Source organism: Lachancea lanzarotensis, scaffold LALA0S06, assembly GCF_000938715.1.
Source record: "Lachancea lanzarotensis genome assembly LALA0, scaffold LALA0S06, whole genome shotgun sequence".
In the NCBI taxonomy this organism is placed as follows: domain Eukaryota; kingdom Fungi; phylum Ascomycota; class Saccharomycetes; order Saccharomycetales; family Saccharomycetaceae; genus Lachancea; species Lachancea lanzarotensis.
The window spans coordinates 1-26,675 of record NW_019212884.1 but is presented as its reverse complement, the minus strand read 5'-3'; the positions used below and the strand labels follow the sequence as shown (position 1 = coordinate 26,675).

Here is a 26,675-nt window from a genome sequence, read left to right as displayed (position 1 = left end):
AAAGTTCGCTTGGCGCCAAGTTGGTATATTCGTAGACGCTGAGTGCAGTAGCTTGAGATTTGGACGCTCAAAAACTATTTGATACTTTGTCTTGGGCATGAGATTAACCATCGCTGAACATTGAAACCGCAAATGAAGTATGAAGAAGCTTGATTTCTATTCATCGCCAGATAAGCAGAGGATAAGCAGAGGAGCAAACTCTTATAAGCATATCACCATCCAGGAACCTGTTTCGATGCACATCCTGACTACTGAAAAGTACGGCTGTATTTTACTGTAAGTAGAGAAACTCACTATTTAAACGATCTGATCATCATTGGTACGTGTGCGGGAAACGAGTATTTGCTAAGGCTTCTGTCCCTCGGATATTACCGTTTGCCCTGCTCCGCGCGTATTACCACCGAGACACTCTGTGACGATTTCGATTCCAAAAGCATCAGGAGTTTTAGTTCCCCGATGAGGATAGACCAGAACGTCCCATTATATGTGCTTCGGGAGAGGAAGATAGAATGTTGCAACACGAAATACTTACTTTTTAATACACAACGAGATGTACGTAAAGCCACCCCTGCCGCAAAACGAGAGTTCGGTTGGTTGGCTCGATCATTATTTATTGAGAGACATCGTGAGCGCACTCTGCAGTACAGGATACCGTTTGGACAGGTTCGTAAAATGACGTCACATTGGCCAACATACTGCCGTTGGAGTGATACGAACCGAACGCATCGGCTGGCCTCTAGAAACTTCAAAACGGCTGACTGAAGAATAAGTCGAGCCTGACATTATCGTTTTTCATCCATTTTACACCGCACAGCCGAATTTCGTCATCACTGTCGAAATACAAACCATTCAGAAGCCACGACAACCAAATAATTTCTTAACAGAATCATAATTCGCACTACTTGTGGTTAGACTTAAAGCTACCCACACTACACACTATTGAAAAATAACAAGCTAAAATTTACCGCCGTGGTCAACAGCCTTCTGTTTGGCAACTGAATAAGATTTTTCCGTCTTAATCTTTTTCAACCACTTGTCGATATTAGGGTATTGATCTGCGTTAGCAAACCCACGCTGGAACGCCATTTCTAATGGGAAAGACAGCATAATATCTGCTCCGCTGAACCTGCCATCCACAAGGTAGCCGTTGTTTTTGGATATTTCACTGTCGACAAAGTCTAGTTGGTTTTTGGTTTCACCGCGCGAGTATTTCTCGCTTATCGTACCAGCCACTTTTCTGGCCACCCACGAGATTGGGAACGGGATAGGCGCCTTGTTTACCATGGATAGAAGAAACTCGATCATGAGCGGAGGTTGCAAGGAGCCTTCGGAATAGTAAAGGTAGTACTCGATCTGATCGTTTGCATCAGGATTGGGATTATTCAATATGTTGGACTTGTCGAAGTTCTGCAAAATGTGGTGAAAAATGAACCCTGATTCAGCAAGAGTCTTAATCTTGTTGGTGGTCTTATCTTCAATGGTAATTATAGGTGCTCTCCCCAGTGGGTGTACCTTCCTTAGCTCATCAGGAGCCCGGAAACCCTCATCTCTCTTGTATGGGATGATTTCGTAGGCCAAGTTCAGATGATCTAAGAGCCACAATACTCTGAAGGCTCTAGATTCGTTCAACCAATGAACTCTGATTATAGGAAGTGACATTTTTGCTTAATGATCAAGGTGTACTATAATGAACTGGCTACTTAAAAGTTAGCAAACTACTTTCCCTGTCCTTAAGTACTGTGAAGGGATTCTTTATCAACGTACGACTTTGAAAAGGGCCCTAACTGCTCACGTGCGACCTTGCGGCCATGCCGGGGTTTACCCCACCGCAGCATTTGCAAAGGTCCCTTTTAAGTTACGCAATCGAGCTCGAAGTCGGTGACACATCTGTGGGACAGTTCGTTCTCATTACTCGTAATCTATGTCTCTTCCATTGGTAGAGTAGTCCCTCCTCCAAATTGGTGGTCTAGAGGAAACCGATGATGTAGTGCAGGCGTAGATACAGTATTGGTATGCTAACATGACATTCAAGGCCTTTACAATGCCATGGTATGATTATGTTGAGAACTCTGAAAGAACTTTGCTTATTTGCCAATCTTTTTAGCTCTTCTTCTTGTTGTCGCATTACGTTACTGCATTACGTTTCGTCGACCGACGAAAATAAGCATTGTCTGATGTCGTTTAACTTTTTGAAAGCCACTCAAGCTATTGTCTCGGAGCCCTCGTCCCATGATTGGAATTCAAAACGTCTACCGCTACGTATAGTCAACCCCGCGCGTCTTGCTGCATCTTATCTGTCGTTTTAGTAATACTTATCGTCAGACCTTGGAAAACTTCTGTTTAGGGGCATATGAGATTTCCAAGAACTTTTAAAGGTGCCAAGAGCTGACTATTTAAGAGTAAGACCTTCCATATATATACTGGAAATGCTGGAAGGTGTTCGAGATGACCATCTACTCTTCGTCACACAGCAATATCCCTCATATGCAACACTGGACCACCATCGTCGCTGAAAAGCGAGCCAGGACGCTGTCGCGAATTCCAAATGAGTGGATGCATCCGAACATCATTCAAGACATGGCAGAAAAGAATGTCAAAAATGCGTGCAAATACCTCGATGGTATACTTCCTGTAGATGAAGTGAACATCACTTCTCTCGATGCCACCGCACTAGTGGAAAATATAGCGTCAAAAAAATTAACAAGCTATCAGATATGCTACGCATTCTGTCACAGAGCTGCCCTTGCACATCAAATTCTCAATTGCTGCATCGAGATATTTTTTGAGGAGGCTCTTGAAAGAGCGAAACAACTAGATGCTTATTATGCTTCAACGGGAAAACTGAAAGGTCCTTTGCACGGCGTTCCATTTTCACTCAAGGACCAGGTAAACTTGCCAAATATTGAGACTACAATTGGATATGTTTCTAAGGTGGGGCAGAAAGCCGACAAAATGTCACTCCTAGCTAAATTGTTACACGAGCAGGGTGCGATTTTCTTCGTAAAAACAGCCGTCCCGACTGCTATGCTTGCATCCGAGACTGTCTCAACTTTGCACGGACGAACCCTAAACGCAGTGAACACTTCATTTTCTAGCGGGGGAAGTTCAGGCGGAGAAGGCTCTTTGATTGCAGCCAAGGGATCTCCTTTAGGTGTCGGCACTGATATCGGTGGCAGCATTCGCATTCCAGCAGCCTTCCAAGGCTTGTACGGACTCAGACCTTCCCACGGTAGAGTGCCGTATATGGATGTAACGAATTCTTATGAAGGACAAGAATTAATTTCTTCTGTTATTGGTCCCATGAGTTCCTCTCTCAGAGACTTGGAACTTTTCACAAAGCTTGTTGTTGACTGCGAGAGCTGGCGCTATGATCCTGATGTTGTTCCCATCCCATGGAGGAATTTTGACGGACAACAGACCCAGAAGCTGAGATTTGGAATAATGACCTGGGATGGAATGGTTTTGCCGCATCCCCCAATTTTGCGCGCTTTGGAAGAAACTCGTAAAGTGTTGATACACCATGGCCACGAGGTTGTCGAATGGAACTTTCCCCATAGCGAGGAGCTTATTGACGTTGCCGAACAAGTCTATGGAGCTGATTTCTTCAATGAGGTGGAGGAAATACTCAACGAATCCGAAGAGCCTGTCTCTGATTACATGCAACTTGCGCGGAACAATATCCTGGCAAAAGGTGGTTTGGGAAAACCTCTTTCAGTTAGGCAGTGGTGGGAGGTTTCTCTCAAAATTCGTAAGCTGAAGCAACAATATTTGGAGCATTGGAGAGATACAGCAAATCAAACGTCAGATGGGAAACCGATTGACTCAATAATCTGTCCCGTGTGGCCGTCGGCTGGTTTCCATGATCGAGAGGTCGAACACGGTTGCGAAAACTACACAATGCCGTTCAACCTTTTGGATTACTCTTGTGTTGTGCTACCGATCACAGAAGTGGACGAAATGAAAGATAAGCCAAACCAAGCACATTTAGCCAAAAACGCTAGCGACAAAAAGATGCAAGATTTCTATGACGCTAAAAAGTTCGGAAAAATGCCCGTCTGTCTTCAAATTGTGTGCAAACGTCTGGAAGAAGAAAAATGTTTGGCCATAGCATCCATCGTAGAGAGCTGTCTTTCTACGATGCCCTAAAGAGCTGTTACTGACAGTTCTCCAAAGCAACCCTCATCATAAGGTGAAAGGTTGCAGGTCTTATGGCATCCGTATATAAGGTGTTCTAAGCGTGATACCGGTACCAATTATGGTCATTAGGTATAGACTATCATACAAATGTAAAACTTCAACTGGCATGGAAGAACAGTCCTTCATGACACATTTTTTTGCCGATGGCTGTGAACTCGCACGCTATTCAATGCTTCATGTCTACCTGCCGTACCGATTTTCCAGTAGCCATGATCACCCTCTTTCAACCATGAGAGGACTACTCGGTAAGAGGGCCATTCAGTCTTCGTTCTAATCGAATCCCTTGCTGGACCTACGCTTGCAAAAGCTCACTGAATTTTACGCAGATGCCTCTACCAGCAGCATGTCTCCGGTCCCAAATTACATGATCATCTGCACGAGACACTGCAGACGGATTTTTTTACATAATGGGAGCGTCGATGTAACTACTAGACGCTACTTACCTAAAATTAGGTGCGCGGCTCCACTTGCTGACAGTTTCCGAAAAGGCCGCTCACCATAAATGGAAAATATTGAGAGAGAGTGTGTGGCATCTCTTGATTTCTCTGGGCTCAATCAACAAGCCTTGCACCGAAGAAAATGCGACACTACATTTACTCTAAATCATACGCCTCAGCAACTCGTAACACCTACTACCTAAACAACGTCTAAAATGTCATGGCATCCTGAAATGTTCTGAGTTAACCGGCCCTTGTCCGGTTACTACTAGACACTATTCAGTATGGATTAAAATTTTACGACGGTTCATTACCTTGCAGAGGAATACGGTAATAATTATGACAGAAAAACATTATAGAGCCGTTCTTGGCACTAAAGTGAGAGTAGATTGAATAATGGTACGACGCGATCAGTAAATGCAGCTGAAGTGAAGTGGATTTTCTTTATTGAATAAAACGAAGACATTGATAGTTTCTTGACAGTTTCTTTCCTCTACTTCCACACTAAGGAAAGTCAGAAACAACGATTTAGAATGCTTTCTGAGCAGACGCGCAGCATTGTGAAGGCGACAGTGCCTGTTCTCGAGCAACATGGTACCACCATAACGTCAGTATTCTACAAGAATATGCTTTCTAATCACAAGGAGCTCCTCAACATTTTCAACAAAACCAATCAGTCCAGAGGGTTGCAGCCCACTGCGTTGGCCACAACGGTGCTGGCAGCTGCCAAAAATATTGACAACTTGGAAGTTCTTTTACCTCATGTTGTGCAGATCGGTCATAAGCACCGTGCGTTGCAGGTGCTTCCAGAGCACTATCCTATAGTTGGTGAGAATTTATTAGGCGCAATCAAAGAAGTACTTGGAGATGCGGCCACCGATGACATCATCAATGCGTGGGCTGAGGCATATGGCGCAATTGCCCAGGTATTTATCGACGTTGAGGCCGGCCTGTACAAGGGCGCCGCTTGGAGTGGCTGGAAACAATTCAAGATTGCCAAGCGTGAGAACGTGACAAACGAAATCGTTGAGTTTACTGCCGTTCCATCAAAAGACTCCGGACTTGATCTCTCGAAGCCTCTGTTTGTTCCTGGACAGTATGTGACTGTCAAGACGCACCCTACTAATGACGACAACAAGTACGATGCATTGCGTCACTACTCCATTTGCTCTTCATCGAGCAATGACGGTTTAAAGTTTGCCGTGAAACGAGAGCAAGAAGCAGGACATTCTGGCCTAGTCTCTACTTTTCTCCATGACAGCGTTAAAGAGGGAGACGATATTTACTTGAGTGCACCAGCGGGAGATTTTATGCTCGACAACGAGCTGAAGAAGCAAAACGAAGTGCCACTTGTTTTATTGAGCGCAGGAGTTGGTGCCACGCCTTTGGTCTCAATGCTCGAGGAACAAGTGAAGGTCAACCCCGAACGGCCCATTTTTTGGATCCAATCAGCTTACAACCGGGAAAGACAGCCATTTGTCTCTCGCATCGAGAAATTGCTTGATAAATGCAGCAATAGTAGTATTGAATCTGTCTACACACAGAACATGCCCCGCATAAGCTCGGCCTACCTCTCAGAAAAACTCCCAAAAAACTCAGATGTATACATTTGCGGTTCTTTTGAGTTCATGTCTGCGATTATTAGCATGCTCAAGGCTCTTGAACACAGTGATGAAAGAGTTCACTACGAGCCTTTTGGTCCAAAGATGGCGACCGGAGCTTGATGTGCAGAATTAACAGTATACGCAACCTTGCTGCTGAAAGATGCCTCTCTCAAGCGCTGTGCATCATTGTGACCGATGGTTCGTTCCTGCTGCCTCGTTTTACCTACCGCAAGTGAAGTATAGACACCGACAACACACATTATTTATCATACTAGATACGTAAGTTTTTAGCCCTCTCAATGTCCACAAAGCATTCTGTCAAGGGTTGGCCCATTGGATGCTCTTATATCTTTTATTGTGCCCTTATTGAGATTTACACCATGTTCCTTTGAGACTCCTGGTAAATCTACAGGTCAATTACGAGATATCTCTTGTTCGCTTGGATTCGAGACAGGATTCGAAGTAAGGGAAACGCGTGGCAGCACAAGCGTTGTTCTTTTACTTGAACGAGCTGCAAAGTCAAAGGTGAGGTCATTTCTTTTGATTCTCGTGCTAGATAAATATAAAGGACTAAGCAAAGCAATTTCAGAATATTGTCTACCTACACAATCGTTTTCCGATGCTGCTTCTCAATCTTCGGCCCAAGAGCCGATCGCCCTTTAAGACATTGCACGTTCAATCCGATATCTGTAAGGGCTGCTATTTCTTTCAAAAGCACAACTATTACCTAAGTGGGCCGGGCCCTGCAGGGCGCAAGCCCACGAGATTTTTTTTATTTCAGTAATTAAGCACCATTTGACAAATTCTAATAGCTAATGTCCTTCAAACCTAGAACTCCGTTCAGTACGTTCAGAGATCCGTTCAGTATGTTCAGAGATCAGAGGACTTACGGAGTTTAGACACCAATGATGATAACTGTGAGGATGAAGCCAGCTTATAGCACTTCAGCATAGCGGCTTTTTGACCCTCTAAGTGCCGATCGTTTGTCAAAGTATGCTTGAAGCTCAATTAACACCGAGCCCTAGTGTGATCCTCAGGAGTGTAATGGCAAGGTAACATTAGGTATCTCCCTTCTATGCTATCTAAGTGCCAAGACCCTGGGGCTCGAGTCACGCGTTACCTATACAAGATATACAACTGGGTGACTTTTTTTTCTCCACGAAGACAACAACTTGGCTAATCAAGATGCAACGTTAGTTCTTTTTTACATTAATATGGATGGCTTACAAGCATTGCTTGACATTGCTGGTGGTGTGTTTGCCTCTATGTCCGCGAAGCAACATCGTGAACAGCAAAAGCAGATTGACGATTTGCTTAAACAGAATGAAGAATTACGCAAGAGAAATAGGGAGCTGGAGGAGGAATTAGAGCGTCACGTACAACCTTCAATAGACAGCGGAAAGCCTTATTCCGACGAAATCGAAACTACAACCTCAGGCCAGTACCCAAGGCCGACATCTGAAAGTTCTAGTGGATCTTTATGCAAAGGTGAAAAGGGCTATTATTCCTAAATTTTGCTCGCGGTTTCCGCAATGACATGCGGTTTATCAAGGAGATCAGTGGCGTGTCCTGATTTTGAATGATGTGGCTGCCGATCGATCTCTGACGCTGAAGGTGTAGAAGCCTCAACGGCCGGAGTAATGAGGCCTTATAGAGCTACTTACCTCCTAAAATTTTTAAAAGAAGCCCTTTGAGAAAAAACGTTTGTGAACCACGTCTTGTCAAAAGTCACCGACATAGAAGCCCAGAAGTACGATAGGAAAAGCTTTCTTGCAAGCTCTAAAAATTCTAACGCTTGCAACTGAGTATCAATGTATCCAAGATAAGTACGATGAACACAGAGTTGCGTTCATGCGTAGGGACTGCTATCATGTCTTGGAGACGTAGCACATGTGCTTCGTACCAAACTGGACGAGATTTGGGGCCGATTGGTCAAACGCGCTGTCATCACAACCTTAAAAATCGCTTCCAGAATCTATTGTTTGTTCCATGGGTTTTTTCCTGCGCCTATCTCTCTGTCCTGTGCCAATCAAAACTCCTCACGCGCTTGGATTATAGCTGTTCATATCAGTGTCAGTAACGTCGGTGTAGGAGTATTTGATGATATCCTCTGTAGCCAAAGCTCAGAACTGATTCCAATCATGCTGCTCTAAGAAATGCTATTGCAATTGCTTAGAACAAAAGCTGTGATAAGCTCTTCCAGGACTATCTGGCTGATGGCTTTTGTCATGGTGATCGCATTTTGAATTTCATTGAAAGATCGTAAAGGCTGAACAAGCCATGCCTTTCTGAATAATTCCAGAAATCATTTCTTTCGAACAAAGAAGAAGGTCTACCATACAAACTGGCTGTATCACCGTGGCCCAATAAGTGGTACCACCTACCTTCTACAATTTATGATCATAAGATGGCAAGTGCTATCAAAGCTTTTTGTCTTTCTCCCATGAACGTGACGCCATAAAGAAAGAAAATGGATCGGCCACTTGGTGACTCCATCCTTTTGTGAAATGCTACAAAATATACAAATCTTTATTATTCGAGATGTGTTATTCATAGTTCATAATGAGCTGACAGACATGTTGATAGAATGAACAGTATGATCCGGAATCTTATTCCAGACATTTTCGAGAGAAAAGATATATATTTCAAACATAACCATATTTGCTAAGCGTTTGAACCGCCATCTTCATCTACAAATACCCCCGAGAAAGCCATGAGTTCGTGATTTTTCGTGATTTTCGAAGAAACATTCGACAGTTCGGGAAACTTATGACAGATAATGAGAACGCAACTTTTTTAACATTTAGATCAGGATTTTCCTTTTAAAAAGCTGCGAAGCTGAGTCTAGTACTAATTGTATCATTATTTAAGGCTCATCTGCTTCACTTTAAAGTCTAAAATAGTGTAGACATCATCAACACCACTAGAGATATCCACAGCGCCTATGTAGTTCTCCTCAGAAAAAAAGAACAAATTTGTAGAAGTGGATGATCCATCGTTGAAGAAAAGCTCAATGAGATTCCGGTCGATGATACCCCGAACTTTGAGGATAGGTAGACCATCTTCGGCAATCTTGTACGTTTCAATGTTTTGAGTGACTTTGTTGTTGAAGAAGGGATTTTCGCTAACGAAATCAACCTCGGTGTTACCTCTGTCAAGGAAAAAAGCAGCTGCATTAAGTTCGTAACCCAATCTCAAATATTCGTCATCATCTTCGGCGCCTCTGAAGTACAAAGATAGATCCGCAAAGTCGTGTCTTGAAGTAACGGCAGTTGCGTTAACTTTCCACTCAAGAGAAAACTCTAATAAGCCCTGTGGATCCTTTCCCAAGCTGTAACTTACAGTTTCTTCAGAGTCCAGCAATAGAGAAGTTTTGTGAATTGATTGGTTCGTATGCAGATGGGTATAGTTGACTAGAGGCTCACTGTACAAAGTGAACTCCGTGGTTTCTGGGTTGGGATTGTAAGGCCGCAATGTGAGGTTACGGACTAAGGACATTGACGATCTGTAATCTACCGCCGGAACATTCACACCGTAGTCCCAATTAGAAGCCCACGCAATGCCTAAGACGTCGTTGTTGGGAACATCAGAGTAGGTTTGGAATGCATAAAAGTCTTTTCCATGGTCCAAAGCGCGAGTAGCTGAGTCCTGAGCAGTGAAAGTTTTACCGTCAAAATCACCAATGAAATATTGGTTGAAAGAACCTCCCGTGAGAGCGCCAGGGTTTATACTCAAGATCATAACCCATTTGTGATCCACCGAGGTGGCGTTGGTTTGGGCGGTAGCGTTTGTGGTGGAGTTAAGTCCATGCAAAGTAACGTTAGAAGGGCTTTCGTGAACGATTGGTACCTTTGCCAGACCCGGACATTCATACTGGTAACCAAGAAGACCGTGGTGGGAAAAGTTGGATTGGAATTCCCATGAAGTTAGGTTCTTTGAGCTGTAAATCTGCAGCTTGTATTGCTGCGACAGAGCCAAAACCATGATCCAGCGCTCCGTCTCCTCGTGCCAGAAAACTTTAGGATCTCTGAACTGCGTGGAGTTGATGTCCAGAACAGGGTTCTGCTCGTAATACTCGAAGCTGTACCCACCGTTCAGAGAATAGGCAGCAAACTGACTTTCACTTATGTTGCTATGCTCAGTGTAAAGAGCAACGATTCTTTGGCCTGGTAAAATAGAGTCGTCAAAGAATCCCGAGGTGTTGTTGTAGTCCACAACAATGGAGCCCGAGAAAGCGCCAGATTGTTCGTCTTTGGGCTCAAGTGCAACGCCGTGGTGATCCCACGTTATCAAATCTTCTGAAGAGGCATGGCCCCAATACAAAGGCACGCCTGGCGCAGTGTCATTGGGCTTGTACTGATAATATGTATGGTAGGTCGAGGTCTCGTTATCGTAAAACAGTCCATTAGGATCGTTCATCCACCCAACACTGGGAGTCAAATGCGCTAGTGGTCGTTCTGGACCGTGAGTACGATTGGACGCAACAGATGTGTCATTGAGATCAAGACCATAGGCCGCGAGGGCAACCGCCAGACCCGCAAATACGTGCGTTGCTGCTTTCATTTGTCTATGAACTTTATCTTCCTTGATATTCACAACGATTCGAACGATCTAAGAAAATTATATTTATGCCGAGTCTTTTTATAAATCGAAATCGTAGCAGTCGAACTAAATGACTGATATCCTTACCGGGTCGGGTTCAAACGGAAGATTCTATCCCCGCAAAAAATGCTCTCTTGTCTTCAGGAAAAGCAACGAAGTCAAACCTTCCGGTTTCAATCGTCTCGAGACTTTAAAGGTACAACCTACAGATTCGTCAAACTTATTTCGTAAATCTCAAGTATGACGTTTACGTTAAAAATAAATTTCATTTTTTTCCCGGGGAAACCCTGCAGTCATGCGGTGACTTTAAAGTAGCTCGAGGACAAAAGAAAGAATATTCCGAGGACGAGCATACCAAGATAATTTTACAGTAGTAGAAAGTAACCGGCAGCTGCTACAGGTTACGGGAGTGCGGCTTAACACTTGTACCACGGAATTGAAGTTCTGTGTTGAGCCAAGTACGACGAAGCGCAGTCCACAGAATGAGCTACATGAACAAACACAGGAATTCAACAGGTCTCGGAAACAGTAGCTCCGAATTGGGCCAGTGCGGTTTCGGAGATTGGGCCGGACCACAAACTCGTACCCCAGTTTCTGAAGACGGGTGCGAAATGGGCTGTTTTTACGGCTGCGGCGGGTCGTTTGGGTTATAGGTTGTTCTTAGGATTTAGACCATCGGAAACCCGTTAGCAAACAGCTTGGCACCCGGTTAGATTATATCAATAAACGAAAAGTGTGCTTGTTCTCTATCCCAATACGGGGACACGCTCCGGGATTGAGAGAGGAATAGCAAAGGGATGAAGGCCCACAGTTTTGGACAGTCCGAGTGCTAATGCGGGACGCACCTGAAAAGTTTTCAGGTAAAAACCATCAACTTTATCAAACTTTATACGATTTTTCGAATAGGGATTTGAAGAAGAGCTTCTTGTTGGTTGAACTGATCTCTTTCACTTGTCTTAGCTGACAGGAAAGGCAAGCTATGGGTTGGCAGTGAATAGTTTACACCAATTCAATTGAGAGACATCATTACTTCAGATCGGTACTCGCACCTATCGCCAGGGGTATTTCGTCGTTTGATGACACAGAACCTCATGCTTCCAAGACGTCCTGAGTGTGCTGTTCTAATAGCTTTATCAGGTCATCGTGACATCCTCTAACGTTGTTAACAGACAGCGACATCCCACTATATCACATTGTAATAGTTGCGTACAAGATGATTCCAACTATTCTCTTATCGGTTCCTACATATGCAGATCTTCGAGCATCTAAAACTAGGACCCTTGCTTATCTACCGACCTGCACTAAGGCTTAGGAAGTGGAATCGTAGCTCGAATGAAAAGACGGGTCCGTACTATACCGAAACAAGGAAAATACTGCAAGTTTCAAGAATAGATTGTATTGCGTCGAAGCTAACACCGGTAGTGGGCTTTTCTGTACTAAAAACCCTCGCGTTCCTCATTAGCATTGTGAGTATCGTGTCTATCATTCGTCCGGCACCGAAATTAGACCAACGGACACACAGATATGCTATGGTGCTATTTTAACGGGACAGTAAACCCCTGTGGACGCTTTTGAAATCTATTCATGCATGAAAACGGCCACAGCGATAACTGCTGCCACGGCACAAAAACCCTTCCCGTGGCAAAGTCGGTATCGATACTCTGTGTGGCTATGCCGAGTCTGATTTTCAGTAGAATAGCCGGCTTGTTGAGAGTAGAGCTTTGTAAATGTTTCTTCATTTACTCACAAGCGGGACATAACCGTCACCACTCCCATTTGAGGCCGGTTCAAGGGTCATGTAGCAGAGGGGCGCGTTTACTAGTTCTAGTGATACGGAATGTCATTCAAATTTTCTACTAGCAACTCTATGGTTGAAAAGCTGACTTTCCGTGATGACAACTAGGCAGTCCAAAGCTACACATCCATCTATCGCCGGGATTCGCTTATCTACAGTGACATTTAATTCGTTAGGTATTTTGTTACAACATCCAACGAAGGCTAAATCCAACGAAGGCTACAGACCGCATCCCTGTATGATTTTTTGAAATTTTAGCAGTTAGTGTCATGATGTAAAGTGATTTCCTTTGCACAACTCATCGAGGCACTACAGAGACTTGGTCCATGCGTAGACACAAACAAAGGAACGTGACTTCATTTTCTTTTTTGTTTCTTTTTTTGTTTCTTTCATACGTAGCTCTTGCAAGGTTCCTACTAACTCTGGTGTTTTTATACATCAGTCTACGGATCCCTAGAGCCAACATGATTAATTCTTGGCCTGATTGTCTCACTGCTGCTGTTGCCTCTAAAATAAATCATCTTCTTTAGATAAATTATCTAATTCCAATGGATTTTACAACAATTAAAGAATCAAGATTTAATTGTGATTTTACGCAACCATCAAATATTATGGTTGAATACTCAGATTTATTCGAGTGTAAGTGATGAATTGGATCTAAGCTGAATCATGACCACCCATTACACCAACCTCGAGGTAGCTTTAGTCAATCACTGAAGACCCCTTGTGTTTTCTTTTCAAATTTACGAACTCATGCTAAAGGCAGGAACACCCGAAGAAAACGATAACAACTTATCGTTGAGCAGGTTATCGCTAGTTGCATAGGAATAATTTTAGAGTTGGTGGAAAAGAGAGCCAAAATATCGCCGAGACCGATCCTAAGGGAAGAATAATTGATTCGTAACAGAAGCTTGGTCGTTAAACTATCGGCCTTTCCAAGAATCTTATCTGATCATTTTCAACCTGTGGGCCCGTGCATAGTATGCGGCAACAACTTGACTCAAAAAAATTTACTTTCCCAGAGCAGGGTCATATTTCAATCAACTTCATATCTATCAAAACACCGATGGTCAGTGGAGAGTGCCTGCTGGACGTAGTCCATTAACCAATGTACTAAGCGGTACCGCTGTTCTCAGAAATGCCAGTAAACTACTTCTGCTATCAGGAAGAAAAAGAAAACGAGGTTCTTGGCCATTTTCCTCTGCTTAGAATTTCCATTTTATTATCATCGAAGTCGTAGTCAGAGGATGCAAGGTACACATTATAAGTATAGTTGAGTGTTTAAATGTTAGCTCAAAGTTCGGGCGTTTTCGAACGAGGTAAACGAGTATAGCGGTTTCGGCAATTCACAATGCCATCTTCATCCGACAAAACCTTTGAACTAGCACCTGTTGAAAATACAACAACCCAAGAGGACAAGCTGGAGGGTCAGGTTGTAGATATACAAACTATTGCAGAAGAAGAAACTGGCGTTTTGTACAATGACAGGTCCAAGTTGAAACAGGGCTTGAAAGAGCGCCACATTAAAATGTTGACGCTGGTAGGGGTTTTCGGTACTGGGCTTTTTTTGTCCTCGGGTGGTACCTTACGCAAGACAGGCCCCGCTGGAATGTTCATCGCTTACCTTGTCGTTGGTATCGTTGTGGGTTGTAACCAAATCGCCATTGCAGAGGTGGCCTCGTTTATGCCTGCCACTGGTGCGACCATCAGACATGCGGAGCAATTCATTGACGAATCCGTCGGCTTTACGTTCGGCTGGATCTCAACCTACTCCTCTTTAATGCCAGGTGAGCTGTCTGCAACGGCTGTAGTTATGAAATACTGGACAAATTTGAATTCTGGTGTCTTCATCACAATCTTTGGCATACTCTTTGTTTTGACCAATATTTACACAATCCGGTTCTATGGTGAAGTTGAATACATATTTGGTTGGCTCAAAGTGCTTTTGATTCTTATTTTGATCATCACTGGCCTCGTGATAGACTTGGGTGGCACCAAGGGCCAGGAGAGATTGGGGTTTCACTACTGGAGAGATCCAGGTCCATTTGCTGAATACCTAGTCGATGGCAGCATTGGCAAATTTGTTGGATTTTGGTCTGCGCTTTCTTCCGTCGTTTATTCCTACAGCGGCATTCAGAACATCGCTATCCTGGCGGGAGAAACGAAGAACAGTAGACACGCAATATTTCATGGTGCGAAGAATGTTTTTGTTCGCATTATTGCCTTGTACCTTGCAGCTGTTTTGATTTTAACTATGATTGTTCCGTACAATGATAAACTAATTGCCACTGGTACTGGTACAGCCAAGTCCAGTCCCTATGTCATTGCCATGAACAGAGCTGGAATCAAGGTTTTACCACACATCATCAATGCGATTATATTGACCTCAGCTTGGTCGGCCGGTAATTTGGCCATTGTCGAGGGCTCCCGTAACCTATTTGCTCTCGCGACTAAAAAGCAGGCTCCACAAATCTTCTTGAAAACGAACAAAAGGGGGATACCATGGGTTGGTATCCTGTTCATCTCTGCTTTTTTGCCCTTGGCCTACATGTCCTGTTCAGAGTCTTCGTCAGAAGTCTTCGGCTGGTTTCAAGAACTGGTTTCTTCCAACACGCTTCTTCGCTGGATTTTGATTTCCGCGAACCATATTCACATGGATAGGGCACTGAAAGCTCAAGGATACTCGAGATCCGATCTACCTCACCACACACCTATCGCCCCCTACGCTGCCTGGTTCTCAGGTATCATGTCTGTTATCTTTCTCTTGACTGGAGGATTCTACAACTTTATTCACGGACACTTCAACATTGAGTCATTCTTCACCAGATACTTTATTATTCCACTGGCCATTGGTTTGTTTACTTTCTGGAAACTTTTCAAAAAGACTAAGTATCTGCGCCCGGAAGAGGTTGATCTAAAGGCCATTTTTGAAGATATCGCTCAGAACCCAGAACATATTCCGCCAAAATACTCACTTCGTAAGAAAATTGTTAGTGCATGGAAAGATCACAAGTCGCAATAGGGGGAAGACGACGGCCATGTTCGAGATTCTTAATATGTTGTGATTATTAGGTGGATAATCAGGCTTCAAACCCAGCCATGTATTTTACAGTAGAGCTTTTCAAATCTAGGGTCTTATAAACGCATTTTCAAAGCAAAAGTACCATGATCAGTTCTTTTGGCAGCATAGTTTTGAATTTTGTTTTCGAACGAAGCCTCATGCTGCTAAATAATTAGAGGCATGTCATTAGAAGCACCTCGTACATTCACAGTGCCCAAAGCTTAAATAATAATTCGTCAAAACCCAATTGATTTCACAAAATGTTTTCGGTATATTGTAAGCGCATGCACATACAGCAGCAGCACAATATCAATTTTAGCGTGTCTGTTGCGTTTAAATGAGTCTAGTAGAGCGACCAGAATGAGTATATTGGAACTTCTGTACGTTTAGCGCCAGATTGCGCGTACCTGGGTCAAATAGTACGGGTCCTAAAGAAGGCGTCCGAAGTGAGAAACGATCAGTTTCAGCTAATACATTCTCGAAACCTCAATACCATGATATGGCTGATACCAGGTATCACGGCTGATTTGATTAAAAGTCGAACGGCTCAGATCCAACCAAAAACATTTCACTTCTATCAATGATGGAATCATGCCCATATTATGTCATTTTTAGGAGACTACAGAGGAGAAAATTCAATTCAAAGGTCGCTGCATTTTGTTTGGTCGAAAAGAGTTGTTCATCTAAAGCTTTTGACCGCTTTTTTATTCTGACGCTGTCGTATAGCCACGTGATAGCGAACTTTCTGACAGATATACAGATGCCAATTTAGGACGCCAAGAAACCAAGATTGCCATTGCAAAGGTGAGTGTTCATAGACTCAAATTTTCAAAACCGTTTCAATCGACTAGACGATTTGTTATGCTAAAAACCTTCAACTTCAATAAGTCGTTCTGATTTGATGACACTAGCAACTAAATAAGCTTACTGAAACGCGGCCGTCCACACTAACTTAAGCCCTCCCAAGAAAACTTTTATACTCAATGATATCAGCGCCAACTATGGTCTCACAACTGAATAGCGTGTAGTAACATAACGAGCTGTGTCTTGGCGCGGCGTTTATAACGTCTATGAGACACATCCCACGATTGCTGTCAGTTTTACTTTGGTTGTCATTTAGGACCGCCTCTATAGGCGACGCACGTCACCAGTGGAATTAAGAATAGGCATCGTTTAACATTTCAGAAGCAAATGCACGTCGATTGAATCCGCAGACTACATTTCGCGACTTTTGTACCGCGTTCAGAACTCATGTGATCGGCACGCACTTGTTAGAATACTCGAAAATGGCTCGAGGTCTACGGTGCAAATGATCCCCGGATCCGTATAAATGCTACAAAGCTCGCCAAGTGTGCTCTTTGAACCTTCACAGGCTCGATGTCTCGTTTGAAAACCTTGATTTTTGAATATCATCTCGTAACTCTTACGGGAAGCTACACTGCAAAATTCGAACTATTTCACGGCCCCATAAGTAGATATTGATGCACTACAAGGTGACCGCAGATTGTTACTCCGGAGACTCATCTTGGGAGACATCATGATGAAGTAACTGCTGAAATACCATTTTTGCACAGCAAGTCTAGGCGGTGTTTGAACATTTCACTAAAAGTCCTTATGCGCCAGAGATGCTTGTAAGATACGACACCGCGTCCAAATTCTGCAAGGGGAATCCATGACGATACACAGCAAAAATCAAACTAAACAAACAGCTATACCCGTTTCTCTTTCGCTTGACCAAAACAGCTATGATAGGCCGCAGAAAGAGCTTTACGAACTGGTTGAAAATGCGTGCTGTCTTCTCTAAAAATCTTATTCCAAATGCATCCAAATTATGTTGATTATGATGTCGAGACTGGAATCTGTCTAATCTTGATTAATTAGACATCTCGAGAGTTTTTAAAAATCTGCGACAATCAGCCTAAATCAGAGATCAATGTACAGGAGAGACTTACACTTCTAATGGCGTTAATTGTACTGTTTAATATAGCACCGGGTTTTGATGCAGACCTAGCTGCACGATATAAAGCGTCAAAAACCAACAGCTGCACCTACAAAGCTCTTATTGATTTTCATCGCTGCAAACGGCGCATCAAATGTGGCTGTGTGATAAAGGGCACACCTTACCGAATGTGGTCTACCCGCTAAACCGAAATCTTAGGTGTAACTGAATGATCAATCAATTAAAGCCATCTGTCGAGGAAAACCAATAAATATATAATCATATACATATATGGATGGATACGAATATGATCCGTACAAAACACAACAACTCCTCAGGATTTCGAGCATCGAAACCAAACTAGGCTAATAGCCAGCCGAACAATTGTTTCACAATGGGTGTAGCAGTTGATAAGTCTGAAGTGTCAGATAAGAAGTTGGCTGCTTGTCAATCCACCACGCATTCCAAAGCCGAGAAATTTTCAACAGCGAACGCTTTCCAAGAGCCATCCTGCATTAAAGGCCACTGCAAAGATGGTCGAGGTGCAGTTTTAGGTAAGGATAGTGGTAATACTAGCTTTGAAGACGAGAGAGGTTGTGGGCTTGCACGTCAACGTGACCCGCCTTTTAGCTGTGAAAAAAGAGATGCTAAGAATTGTTCCCATGAAGAAAGCCGTGGCGATCAAAGAAAAAGCGGCGGCGAGTTATGTTGTGAGTATGCAAGCGTTGAATGTGACGAAGACGATATAGCAGATGTTCGGGAAGGTGGTTGTCCAGAAGTGATGGAAGAAGTTTTGAATCTCACTTCCACTCGAAACTCTTTATCCGATCTCGAGGAGGCCGATTGCTGTGCTGAGAAGTCATATCCTTGTTGCACTGATGCTTGTGTAGATCGTCTTGTTGACCGCGGGTATACTGCAAATACGGGTCTGTCGCCATTCAAGGATGGCACAGGTACCGAGTTTACCGAAGGCAACGGTAAACCTCTTCGCACTTCTATTCGTGAAGAATATGGTGCTAGGCTAAGAGCGTTAGGCTGCTTGTGCCGCATGTTGATTGCGAAAGGAATGGAGTCGTGTTGTGAATCACGCGCTCATCGGACGTCTTTTACCAAACAGTGTAGAGATTCTGTAAAAGAGAAAAGGAACAGATGTAAAGATGCCCGAATGGATCGCAGACTATGCTCAAAACAACTTTCTTCTTGCACTCAAACGTCGGAATTTAAGACTGAAAAGCAAGTTAAAAATTGTAACAACAGGGATGAACCAAACATACCTACTAAGGCCACGGGTTGCTGCGCCAAAGAAAGCTCAGGCACGAAATGTGCTTCAAGAAAAGCTGTTCTGGCAAGTAACGAAACACAGGAGGAGATTGTCACCTCAGCTCGTACGGGAGCTCCAAATTCCATCGAGCATGTCGTCATTTCTGTGTATGGGATGACGTGCACAGGCTGCGAGACGAAGTTGCTGAAAACACTTCAAAGAGTTCCTACCTTGATAAATTTAAAGACAAGCTTAGTTTTAGCCCGCGCCGAATTTGACTTGGATATCGAAATTTCCCCAGTTTCCCAAGTGTTGAAACATTTGGAACGAACCACGGAGTTTCGCTGTGAACAGATTAATCTTGCAGGCATGACTTTGGAAGTAGTTGTCCTAGAAAAATTGGAGACTTTTCGGAATCGTAAGCTACCAGATGGAGTGACAGACATGATTGTCGTTGAAAAAAACTTGGTTAGAATCAACTATGATCCAAACGTCATAGGAGCACGCGATCTCTTGGAAACCATTTGGGCTGGAATTGTGTCGCTTGCTCCATTGTGTGTTGATCCAGCTTTGAAAGCTGGGAAAACGCACACACAGTTTATCGGACTCATGACAATTCTCTCTGCAGCTTTGACCGTTCCTATCTTGATCATGGCTTGGGCTCCCCTACCTGATCGTCCAGTGGCCTATGGGATAGCATCTCTCACTCTTGCCACCTTGATCCAGGTTCTCGTCGCTGGACCCTTTTACCCAAAAGCACTAAAAGCTTTAGTTTTCTCTCGTGTGATTGAAATGGACCTTCTTATTGTTTTGAGTACCAGCACAGCGTACATTTTTTCCCTTGTTTCATTTGGATTTCTCACAGCTGGAAAACCTCTTAAGACTGGTCAATTTTTTGAAACTAGTTCGCTCCTTGTTACATTGATAATGGTTGGCCGTTATTTTACGGCCCTCACGCGTCAAAAAGCCCTAGAAAGCACCTCTATTCGATCACTACAATCGAATGAAGCTACACTAGTCAACAGTGCCAGTGAATTTGAAGGTCGGAAAATAGATGTAAGACTCCTGCAGCGCGGTGACATTTTCATGGTGATTCCCGATTCAATAATCCCGACAGATGGTGTTGTCGTCAATGGAGATTCGGATGTTGACGAGTCTATGCTAACTGGAGAGTCCGTTCCTGTTGAAAAACACCTTAACTCCCGTGTAATTGCCGGTACTATGAACATGTCAGGCACACTGCTCATTCGCACAGCTCGACTGCCTGGTGAAAACACAATAAACGAAATTGGTGCGATGGTAGACGATGCAAAATTATCAAAACCTAAGATTCAGCAAATCGCAGATTTAGTGGCTTCTTTCTTTGTGCCCGTTATCGTTACAATAACAATCATCACCTTCGCAATTTGGATTGTTGTTGGCATAAAAATCCAGAAGAAGAACAACTCCGACGCCATTGTTCAAGCCATAAGCTATGCCATTACCGTACTTGTTGTCTCTTGTCCTTGTGCTATAGGCCTTGCTGTTCCGATGGTTATAGTTTTTGCAAGTGGCCTTGCAGCCCAACGAGGCATTATTATAAAAAGTGCTTCTGTGATTGAGACGGCACACAAAATTTCTCACGTTGTTTTCGACAAGACAGGGACTTTGACTAAAGGAGAGTTAAAGGTGGTATCAGAACATTTTTCCGAGGGTGTAGAGACACAACTGGGGTTACTTTTGAGCCTAGTCTCAAATAGTAAGCATCCTGTCTCAATCGCAGTTAAAAAGCATCTCTTGGAGAAGAACCTTACCGGAAGTTCCATAAACAACAGTAGAACAATAGTTGGTCAAGGAATAAAAGCAGAATTTAATGGAAAAAGTTTACGAGCGGGAAGTGCCCGTTGGATAGATATTGAAAACCATGACGTTGTTCGGCAAATGCAGAGCGAAGGCTATACTACATTCTGCTTTTCCGTCGGTGGTTCCGTCAGCGCAATTTTTGCCCTCGAAGATTCGCTCAGAGATGATGCGCCTGACGTCGTTGCTCGACTGCAAAGGCAAGGTGTGTCTGTTCACTTACTCTCGGGTGATGATGAAGTTCCCGTTCTCTGTGTCGCATCCAAATTAAAAATCCCAGAAACCAATGTTAAAGCAAAATCTTCCGCAATAGATAAGCGGCTGTATGTTGAGAAGCTGTTGAAGAATCATTGCGTCGATGGAAAAGCAAACGTAATGTTTTGTGGTGATGGCACAAACGACGCTATTGCGCTGGCCCAAGCAACAATTGGAATTCATCTCAACTCAGCAAGCGGTTTGGCGGAGTCTGCCGCCGATGTTGTATTGGCGAGACCAACTCTTTCAAGCATTGTTAGTTTGATGAACCTCAGCAAACTTTCCATGCAACGTATTCGATTTAATTTCGCTTGGAGTTTCATTTACAACCTTTTGGCTATCCTATTAGGTGCAGGCGTTTTTGTTAAGGCTAGAATCCCCCCTGAATATGCTGGTCTTGGTGAACTAGTCAGCGTAGTTCCAGTCATTGTTGCTGCACTTCTTTTGAAATGGGCCAAGATTTGAGACCAAAATAAAGAGTACTTATTATGGGGTAAACGAAATGCTGCAAGTGTTACGCAACGTTTTTAGAATTGGGGTCTCGGAAAAGTCTACCAAAAACAAGCCCTTCTGATGCTCTGCTGCCAGAAGCTTGGTCTACACCTTTGAACAATAACTGTCAAATTCAACTTTCACCACTCTCAATGTTTTGAAGTCAGGCTTTTTTGAAGCAGCATTGAATCATTTCAAATTTTCATTAGGTTTCGCTTGAAGTTCCTAAGAATTTTAAGTCACTTCATCTTACTAGGGTGAATGAAGTCCTGATTATAGTTGATTTATATGTATAGCAGCATCTCACCCGTACAAGTAAGTTTGAATAAGGCTTGTTATTGATCAGATATGTAAAAAATACTCGTCGCATCTGAAGTGTATGCGACACCATTGTAATCTGGTGTAACACTTCTTGCATTAGAGCTAAACCTTGTTGACGCCCTCTGAACATTTGGGCCTTGTAGGTCAATTAGAGCCTCTTCCTTACTACCTCCCGTTTCTTGCTTTCTACTATTTACCAGCTCAAGAAAGCTGTAAACTTTATTGAACGCTGAAGATCGCACTTACAGCAAGAAAATATCATTTCCGATGGCCATCGTTATTGAAAGGTTTAGTTTATTGGTATTTTGGGTACTCCCGTCGAATTAAGTTGAAACTTCTTTCTCAAACCAAGCAGTTTTTGAAACGATCACGTCCTCAAAACATGTCCAGCTTTGATTCACATTACACTACCCAACTTTCTTCACATGCCATCTACTTCTTATCTCGGGTTTGGCGGTAACAAGTGCATTGGTCTTTCATTAGTCAAAATCTAGTTCTGGCGCAAAAAAACCTATTGTGGCCACTACGAGTATGCCTAGGCTGCCAATGACTTTAGGGACTGGGCCGCAAAGCACTCTCACAAAAACTCTTTCATGAGATGTCAGTTCAAGTGTGCCAGCTGCTTCAAACATTGTCAGCGTGTTGGGTTAAGGTAATCCAGCCGTCTTAAGTGTTTCAGGAGCCCTAGGCTGTCATCAAGCCTACCGCTCCCAAAGTACAAAATATTGGGTCAGTAAGCAATGATGAATTACAGGGGCTACAAACACAGACAGCCTATAGATAGTGCCACTCTTTCAAACATCTAGCCCGCTGTCTCCATCTTACCCAGCTGTAGCCGCCTCTCGAAGGTGAGGTTAATAGTGTGGCACTTGAACTACTTTTATTTTGCTCTAGATCTGGTCTGAAAGCATTTTGGAGAACTTTACTAGCGCCAAAAGTATGCCCTGTGATTTGCGGATCTCTGCTCATTCGAAAGTATGGAAATTCTCTAACCACATTTTTTATTTCAGTTGTTGGGATAGTCTGTTCGCTCAACTTCTGCTTCGACCAAAAATAGTTGATTGGGCCTTTATGTGAGGAACAGAGGTAGCTGCTTTACTCAATACAATAAACGCTCTGGAATAGGGCAGAGAAAAATACTCTTCTTTAATGAGAATTTAACAGGAGAGGCGTAGGTCGTTCTTAAGAGTTGCTCGCTTTGACTGATTTCAGTCCGGACAACTTTGCTGGTAAAGCTCGCCACTAAATAGCATGAGCAAAATACGGTTATTCGCAGGGAGACATTTTGCATCTTTAACGGCTGATGTGAGACGAAGTCAGTTCACATCTATCGAAATTTTCGACGCAAATGATAGAAAAGGGCATTTACAAAAGCTAAACCATCGGGTCAAAGTGCCACGCATGAGGACTTTTGTTTGAAAGTTAAAAGGGCCGACGGACTGTGATCTGAGCTCTTTGACAGACATTTCTATGCACCAACAAGCAAAATTAAAAGCTCATTTGACGCTAAAAGAGAACGTTAATGTAACGCAACGCACTTTAATGGGATCACATCTTGAGGTCTACACATATTCTCACAAGTTCATAACATGCGCGTGGCATTTAGATAATGAGAGCCAAGACGAGTCTGCTACCTAAATGCCAAATCAGGAGCTCATGACGGCGTATGTTTTGGACTAGCGCCAACCACAATAAAGTCAATAAAAAGTGGCCCTACAGTGAAGTTTAATCGAAAAATATAGCAATTGCCCGTTGCGTAAAACACGAAGGGGTACTTAATAGCGAATTTATAAGTTAACAGATCGACGGTGATGCACAACGGCCCTAAACTAATTAGCGAATGCGGGGAAAGGTTCAAATAACATTTGTTAAAGAACGCAGCTAGAAATGTTGATTTAGCAACGTGGGGCATATATCGCAAAAATCGGAACTTTATCTGCGCAGGTCAATGATCTCATTATGGAATTATTCAAACGGATGACTTTCCCACTATTTTAGTAAGCATAGACCAAAAATTGATGCTGTTTCCCATGCAATCCGTGGAAGGTTACAATCAATGGTGCAGCATTGTGGTGAGTCCTTGTCAGTATCAGTCATAGCCCACAGAGTGTATCATCGGCATTAAACAGTAATATTTTATTATACGCAACGATTAATCTTAGTCCCGTGACTCATGATTGTTATTTTTTTGACAGTGTACGCATGTTTTTCAAATGCTTCTTTGAGTGATTATGACACGCTGCTCCACGAATCCTTCTAGCGGGACCCCTATCACCTCATCACGCTGAAGTCCGGGCACTGCACCTCTTGTCCTGCGGAGTGTTCTGCGCTCGAGCGATGCGGCCATAAGTAAAGTATATTATTAGAATGAGAGGCGCTGTACGCAGGGTATGGGTAGTATAAGGTATAAATAGTAGGGAATCTGGCAATTCAAGCTCAAAGGCCCTGATCCTGTGTTAGACCAGTCAACAGGGATAATACTATGTCCACTTCACGGCAGAAGCAAAATGAACACCTGACACTAGTCACTGACTCCATAGGTAGCCCCCCTGCCTGGTACTCGCGCACCGCGTTTCTAGTGACGGTTCGAGTCGCACAATTCGTCTCAAGCATCACGGCGGTAGGTCTGCTAGCTACCCTTTTTGACACCGGCTATGGCCGCAGTTTTGAGCTCGCGGTTTCCGTCATCTCGTCCGTGTATCTGATTGTAATTGCTTCCGCACCACTGCCGCTCAATATATACTCTCTGATTGCGGTGTTTGTATTCGAAACTGCCATATTTGCACTATGGGTAGCGGCAAGTGCCACTCTTGGCGACGGCTACGGCAACTATACCTGTACATCCAAAGCACGACAAGGTGGCGGTGCTCCGTACTCCGGCTTTTGGTCAGATTATTACCGTTCCTTATTTTTGAAACAGTGTAAGGTGGGCAAGGCGTCGATAGCAATTGCAGCGCTTTCGGCGTTCCTCTCACTTTGTGCATTTGTTCTACTGTGCGTGAATGTCTTGATGCCCTTGAAAGCAGTTTCTGTTGGCCAAATGAATGCAGAGGATAATCGTGCACACCTGTCTCGTTTCACTGCTTTGGCCTTCATAAAAAGTCCTCCCTTGGTTGGAGACATCGAAAGAGCCTGTCCCGTGGAAGCTGAGGTCGCCGAACCCGTTGTTCTTGTGGACGCTCAGGACGCCGAACCGGTTCTTCCTGTGAACGCCTAGACATGCTCAACATTTTGGTTTGGGTCAGTTAGGCACAGCAGATCACTACGCGATCATTTTTCTTGGAGCCCAGGCTCCAATAAATACCTGATTGTTACAACCTCTGATCCTCTTCGCAACGGATCTTAGGTTGAACGCCCTAAAATTATGGACAAATAGTCTAATACCTAATCTCACGTCCTCTAAATCGTACGTCAGAGTCACAATGATATCTCTGTGGGCCAAGTTTTATAGGGAGAGGATATGCGATTACTATAAGCGGAAGTATGGTGCCACCGCGGATCTTTTGCCAGCCGCGACAGTTTGTGGACTCGTCATTTTGTTAATTTGAAGAAGATGCGCAGGGCAGGAGTGGGTACACACGGGAAGCGACAACATCAACAGGGCCCTTGTAAAGGACTTTGGGTTGATGCTGATAAACGACTTGCTTATCTGTATTTCTTTTCGTCCGGTTCATGTCAATAATCGTGTTGTTGATGTGATTTTATTACATCATCGAGTGCGTGAGGTAAGCAAACCGCCGAGATTCAATCGAGTTCTCAGTCTGCCGACCAGTAATCAAAAGCGCAATAGAGTCAATCGATGACTCGGATGAGAACAATTTTTGCTGGTCAAAGTGCTATCAGCAAATTAACTGGCTTTGGCTTACTGCTGTTATTCGCAAATGCGCGATATAAAGGCACATGATCGTTTAAGGTCACAAGCTACAACAAATCATATCTAGACTCTCGTTCGCGCTGATACCCTTACGCTTTTGTTCTGATGCTCACTTGGTTTACATTTTTATGGGCGAGGTCCCCGTCCGGAGTCAGATATTCTTTCAGCGGTCGATCATTATGACAGCGCCTTTCAATTGCTTTATTTTTCAGGGAATGTCATTAGAATCTTAAAGTACACTGCACATCCTCAGATATGCCGTGGCAGGCAGATCGTTCAAGGTTTAATGCGTAATTGACTTAACGGTTTTCCAAAATGCTCTGTTGGTCTGAGTCTGAGATATTCTCAAGCAAAGCCGTACGTTCTGGCTTAGTATCTAACACTTCTCTCTTCATCATGTTAAGTTATCACACATGATAACTGGATATGGCCATAAGAGGTAGCACTGCTTACTCAGCTAAAAGGATTGGACAGAAAGCATTGTTCAGACTGTATTGGCCTAGCAAGGGCCTTTTACTTTCGCGGATCATAGCTAAGTGTAGCACTTCACTTCCTCAAGCTTCAGATACAAAACGACTCTGCTCAGAGCGCGTGGGGTGTGTAAAATATAGAGAGAAAGCTCAGAGCGCTAGCTTAAAGATTTCGAAACGTAAAGGTACAAGCAGCTCAGACGCAGATGAGAAGGAACTTTCGAAGATTCAACCGAGCCATCGACGTGGATCATCTTCCTGGTTCGAACGCTGTGCGCTGGAGGTATATCAGGTAATACCTCCTATGTGTATCTGATCATAACATGTAGTTTTGTCACTTCTTGTCATCTGCATTTCATATTCGAACCACCTCCTAAACGAGTTGAGACGTACGTCTTTTCCTCTCTTCGAGACTCGATGGAGGCATCATAAACTAAATACCCGGGAAAACCTGAACGTAGACAACGACATATCGTCAAGAATCTGTTTCTCTTGATCCGGGTTCCAGTTTGTGATCCGAAATGACCC

General features: G+C 43.6%; 7 protein-coding genes across 7 annotated transcripts; 5 read left to right on the top strand and 2 right to left on the bottom strand.

Annotated features, from left to right (window-relative positions):
- Positions 1–954: 954 nt before the first annotated feature.
- On the bottom strand, positions 955–1,659 carry GTT1 (LALA0S06e00232g1_1; the record flags this gene model as incomplete). The annotated part of the gene is made up of 1 exon (XM_022771681.1): positions 955–1,659. One exon carries the CDS (start codon positions 1,657–1,659, stop codon positions 955–957), a length of 705 nt encoding a protein of 234 aa, XP_022628860.1.
- Positions 1,660–2,484: 825 nt separating this feature from the next.
- LALA0_S06e00210g (LALA0S06e00210g1_1) lies at positions 2,485–4,146 on the top strand (the record flags this gene model as incomplete). Its single annotated transcript, XM_022771680.1, has 1 exon — positions 2,485–4,146. One exon carries the CDS (start codon positions 2,485–2,487, stop codon positions 4,144–4,146), a length of 1,662 nt encoding a protein of 553 aa, XP_022628859.1.
- A 1,021-nt stretch (positions 4,147–5,167) lies between these two features.
- Positions 5,168–6,358, top strand: YHB1 (LALA0S06e00188g1_1; the record flags this gene model as incomplete). The annotated part of the gene is made up of 1 exon (XM_022771679.1): positions 5,168–6,358. The coding sequence occupies one exon, from the start codon at positions 5,168–5,170 to the stop codon at positions 6,356–6,358; it is 1,191 nt and encodes a 396-aa protein (XP_022628858.1).
- A 2,742-nt stretch (positions 6,359–9,100) lies between these two features.
- On the bottom strand, positions 9,101–10,801 carry LALA0_S06e00166g (LALA0S06e00166g1_1; the record flags this gene model as incomplete). The annotated part of the gene is made up of 1 exon (XM_022771678.1): positions 9,101–10,801. The coding sequence occupies one exon, from the start codon at positions 10,799–10,801 to the stop codon at positions 9,101–9,103; it is 1,701 nt and encodes a 566-aa protein (XP_022628857.1).
- A 3,185-nt stretch (positions 10,802–13,986) lies between these two features.
- On the top strand, positions 13,987–15,657 carry LALA0_S06e00144g (LALA0S06e00144g1_1; the record flags this gene model as incomplete). The annotated part of the gene is made up of 1 exon (XM_022771676.1): positions 13,987–15,657. The coding sequence occupies one exon, from the start codon at positions 13,987–13,989 to the stop codon at positions 15,655–15,657; it is 1,671 nt and encodes a 556-aa protein (XP_022628856.1).
- Positions 15,658–18,416: 2,759 nt separating this feature from the next.
- Positions 18,417–21,455, top strand: PCA1 (LALA0S06e00122g1_1; the record flags this gene model as incomplete). The annotated part of the gene is made up of 1 exon (XM_022771675.1): positions 18,417–21,455. One exon carries the CDS (start codon positions 18,417–18,419, stop codon positions 21,453–21,455), a length of 3,039 nt encoding a protein of 1,012 aa, XP_022628855.1.
- Positions 21,456–24,285: 2,830 nt separating this feature from the next.
- LALA0_S06e00100g (LALA0S06e00100g1_1) lies at positions 24,286–25,020 on the top strand (the record flags this gene model as incomplete). Its single annotated transcript, XM_022771674.1, has 1 exon — positions 24,286–25,020. One exon carries the CDS (start codon positions 24,286–24,288, stop codon positions 25,018–25,020), a length of 735 nt encoding a protein of 244 aa, XP_022628854.1.
- Between the last annotated feature and the right edge of the window lie 1,655 nt (positions 25,021–26,675).